Here is a 4,207-nt window from a genome sequence, read left to right as displayed (position 1 = left end):
TGATGATGAAGGAATGTGAAAATGAGCATGATATGTGATAATGAAAGCCTGGCCAGGTTTGAAGGTAAAGAAGAAGGTCTCTTAGGAATCTAATTCCTAGAGTGAGCTCGTGCATGGAGGCAAGAGAAGACCTCTTTAAGAAATTTCCTATCTTGGGATGAGTCTCATGCAGACATAAAGGATAAGTGTTTGCTTGATGAATTTCATATGATGACTAAGTGTTTGACATAGCCCATGTGATTGAATCTAAGGACAAGGATTTCTCTTAGGAATCTAATTCCTAGATTGAGTTCACCCATGGAGACAAAGAAGGTCTATTAGGTAGTGTTCTTGATGACCCAACAAGAGTCAGGCCCAATAGTCAAGGCCCAGCACTTACCAAGCATCCACGTCAGCCCTACCAGCTGGGGCGACGCGTACCCCCCAATGTGGTAACTTCTCAAGGCTAAACACCAAAGTATCCCACATAGGGACCTCAACTTCCGAAAGCGGTCGCCCAATTGCCTTAAGAGGAAACTGTCCCCCTGGGACCTATGCTGACACCGCCAGACGCAGAAGGCACAGCGCTGCTACGATGGCAGCGCCTGTCACGCCCAACACTGCCATCGGCATATGGTCCCAAGGAGAGTTGACCTTCTCCCCACCAACCTTCACCCGGTAAGCACAATCTTCCCTTATAAATAGCTCTCCAGGGGCACCCCCAGGAGCATCTTATGTATCGTTATACTGTCCATTTCCTTAGAGTCATTTTATCACCCTAGCTTATCCATTGATTATTTGCTTGTACGTGGCACTATACCCCTTCGCTTGGTCTGTACCTGTGCTAAGGGTATCATCCATACATTGACTCATCCCTAAAGGGAACATAGTAGGCTTATAGATTCCAACGGTACATTGGCGCCGTCTGTGGGAACTATAAACTTCTATTCCCATCCTCCTACCTAAGATCACAAGACGTCCTTTCGATCTGAATAACTAACATGGTCGTCACGACTAGAAGAGCGGAACAAGCCAGGGCTGTCACCCCTGATGGTCACGTACAAACTGTACATTCCAACTCCCCGCCATCCATGCGTTCAGCCCCAGCTGCGCGACACGCTGCAGAGGCTGTCCCACCAGTACTACTATCTGCCGGGCCACAGTTGCCAGCAGCTGGCGCCAGAATAGCTTAGCCAGGTCACCGTGCACCTATACATGAAATGCAAGGAGAAAATGTGGTCCCTGATCAGCCCCCACCTCCAGGAGTTCACTTTGGAATACCATTCCACGCTGCTGCCCCTCCAGTTCACCCAACCGCTTATCGATCACAACCAGCCCGCAGTCAACCGGTAGCGATGTATAACGCTCACCGAGCCCCCATGGGCGCCCCACACCCACAAGGATCTTACACCCACAATATCGCTGCTCCTTTCCCCAAACCTTACATCGCTGGTTACCCTTTCCATGGCTACGCCATGCCACCTCACCACATTGCCGCCCTACAACCCCTAGCGTCTGGCCAGAATGCCGGACAACCACCTTATATCGCCCATCAGGCCCCTAATCACGCCCCAGCTCTCTCTTACTCCGTTTCTCTCTTACTCCGTTGAGTCCCCACATATACCTCATCCACAGCCAGACCACCAAGCCCACAACCACAACGTCAGAATAACCTCTACTCATACGTCAGGGCACAACAAGCCCTTGACCGACATCCTACGGTTGACTCCCATACCCCTAGGCTTTAAAGGCCCCTCCAACATTGCCACGTATGTTGGAGAGACAGACCCTTTTGAATGGGTCCAAAAGTTTGAAGCAGCAATGACGCTGCATGGCGAAACGGACCTCCTTATGTGCAGAACTTTCCCTACGCTTCTGGGAGGGAGAGCGCAGACATGGTACACTACCCTACCGACTGGAAGCATCGCGTCCTGGGACGACTTAGCAAGCAAGTTCCAGTCCCACTTCGCAACCAGCCGCCCCGTGCCAAAGTCCGTTCTCTCACTCGAGAAAATCCGCCAAAAATCTGGGGAGTCTCTTCGATCCTTTTTAGACCGCTTTGACAAAGAAGCCCTACAGGTGCAAGGCTTAGACCCAAAAGTGCAGGTTCATATACTCCTTTTAGGCTTACGAGCGGGGTCGTTTGCCTACGAGCTAGCGCGCCACGAAATTACTGAGCTAGAAGAAGTTAGGAAAGTGGCCCAGGAGTATATGAGAGTTGAAGAATACAAGGGAAGTCGAGCTGATGATGCCTACAGCCAAGAGAAGGCAGCCAGCAAAAATAAGAGCCCAACAGAAGATAGTAAGAAGGGACATAAGTCAGCTAGATATACCAACCGCCCTTCGAGGCGTGACACAACAAGGCGCCAAACTCACAGCGTCCTACAGACGGATTATAAAGATGATTCCAGGGGAAATCAATGCCCTCAGCAACCAGCTAGAGAAGCCGCGGTCTACTGTAAGTTCCACCGCAGTAACGGCCACAGTACTGAGGAGTGCAGGCACCTCAAAGATGAGATTGATGAGCTCATTAAGGGCGGTGCTCAAAGAAGAGATGGTGATGGTGCACGCCAATCGGGAACCGGAAGGCGGTACAGGGAGCGCAGTAAATCGCCAGAGAGACGACGAGCAAGGCAGGTGAACTCTCGACCACGACATGAGCGTGACAGAAGAGAAGACTCTCCAGGGAGCCGGAGAGCGCAAGCAAGCCCCAACGACAGAGGAATGCGAGACAACGAGGGAGAAGACCCGCAACCGTCAAGCACAAAGTTATAAATATGATTTCCGGAGGATTGAGCGGTGGCGGTGAGACGTCGAACGCCAGAAAAAAGCACATGAAGCAATGTATGGCGGTTGCTGGAAAAGTCATTAGTAAAATAGGCTCAAGTCCGACCAGGCCCAAAATTGTTTGGGATAACAGCGATCTAGGCGATGTCCTCCCAGGACATGATGATGACCCTCTTGTCATTCAAGCCATAATTGCCAACTATGGCGTTAACCGTGTATTTGTCGATCACGGCAGTTCCGCTGATATTTTGTTTTTGCCATGTTTCAGGGCGCTGGGGTTTACAGTTGATGACTTAACCCCAGTCGCAGGAGAACTTTCAGGTTTCAACGCAACCACAACCAAGTCGTTGGGCGTGATCAGTCTACGTCTCTCCCTCAGAACGCCACCCACATCAAAGTCAGTAGATATCCAGTGCTTAGTGCTGGACACTCCTTCTGTGTATAATGCCATTCTCGGCAGAAGAATGTTCGCCGCCTTTGAGGCGAGCATCTCCCATCCACACTTGGCGATGAAGTTCGTCGCCAGAGACAATAAGGTCGCAACGGTGAAAGGTGACCAGATAGTAGCCAGAAGTTGCTATAATATATCCTTGCAACCAATGACTAATGTTACTTTCAAAGATCAGCCAGCATCTCAACAAGTGGGGGACCTGCCCACCAATGAAGGACCTTCCAAGAAAGGGGGAGCTCACGATCAGTGTTTCTTGGTAGAATTTGATGCAAGAGATGATCCGCAAGTAGAGCATGCTAGGCCCACGCCAGACGGTGCATTAGAGAACGTCGTGCTGGGCGATGATAATCATCAGGCAACAACCATCGGGGCGACCCTGGATCCCGAAACAAAAGACAAGTTGATTAAGCTGCTGAGAGACAACAGAGACCTATTTGCATGGAAACCATCTGACATGCCAGGCATCGATCCCAAAGTATGTTGCCATCGTTTGTCCATTGACCCCAAAGCCAAGCCCATTTCCCAGACTCCACGACGCAGGGTTCATCCGAGAAATCAAGTACACCACGTGGCTATCCAACCTCGTCCTGGTTAAGAAGCCAAACGGGGCGTGGAGAATGTGCGTTGATTATACTGACCTAAACAAGGTATGCCCTAAAGACGCCTACCCTTTTCCCAGCATAGATCAGCTGGTTGACAATGCATTCGGTTTCAAAATGTTGTCGTTCATGGATGCATACTCTGGTTGCAACCAAATACCTTTGTTGGAAGAGGACCAGTGTAAGACAACGTTCATCACCCAGAACGCCAACTACTGCTACACCATGATGCCCTTCGGTTTAAAGAATGCAGGCGCCACTTATCAACGAATGATGAATGAAGTATTCAGAGACTTGATCGACAATTGCATCGAAGTTTATATCGATGACATGATCGTCAAATGTAGAACGCCAAGCCAGCACTTGACAGACCTCCAAGGCGTGTTCGACA

General features: G+C 50.1%; 1 protein-coding gene across 1 annotated transcript; it reads left to right on the top strand.

Annotated features, from left to right (window-relative positions):
* Positions 1–1,503: 1,503 nt before the first annotated feature.
* On the top strand, positions 1,504–2,754 carry LOC133294856 (uncharacterized). Its single transcript, XM_061493612.1, has one exon. The coding sequence runs from the start codon at positions 1,504–1,506 to the stop codon at positions 2,752–2,754; it is 1,251 nt and encodes a 416-aa protein (XP_061349596.1).
* Positions 2,755–4,207: the final 1,453 nt, after the last annotated feature.

This window comes from Gastrolobium bilobum, unplaced genomic scaffold (genome assembly GCF_033153095.1).
Source record: "Gastrolobium bilobum isolate Gb01-03AN ecotype WA unplaced genomic scaffold, APGP_CSIRO_Gbil_v1 utg73017, whole genome shotgun sequence".
NCBI classification, from domain to species: Eukaryota; Viridiplantae; Streptophyta; class Magnoliopsida; order Fabales; family Fabaceae; genus Gastrolobium; species Gastrolobium bilobum.
This window is presented reverse-complemented; position numbering and strand designations above follow the sequence as displayed.

Coding starts and splice junctions, on each gene's coding strand:
- LOC133294856 (XM_061493612.1), top strand. CDS start 1,504: ATGCCGGACAACCACCTTATATCGCCCATCAGGCCCCTAATCACGCCC.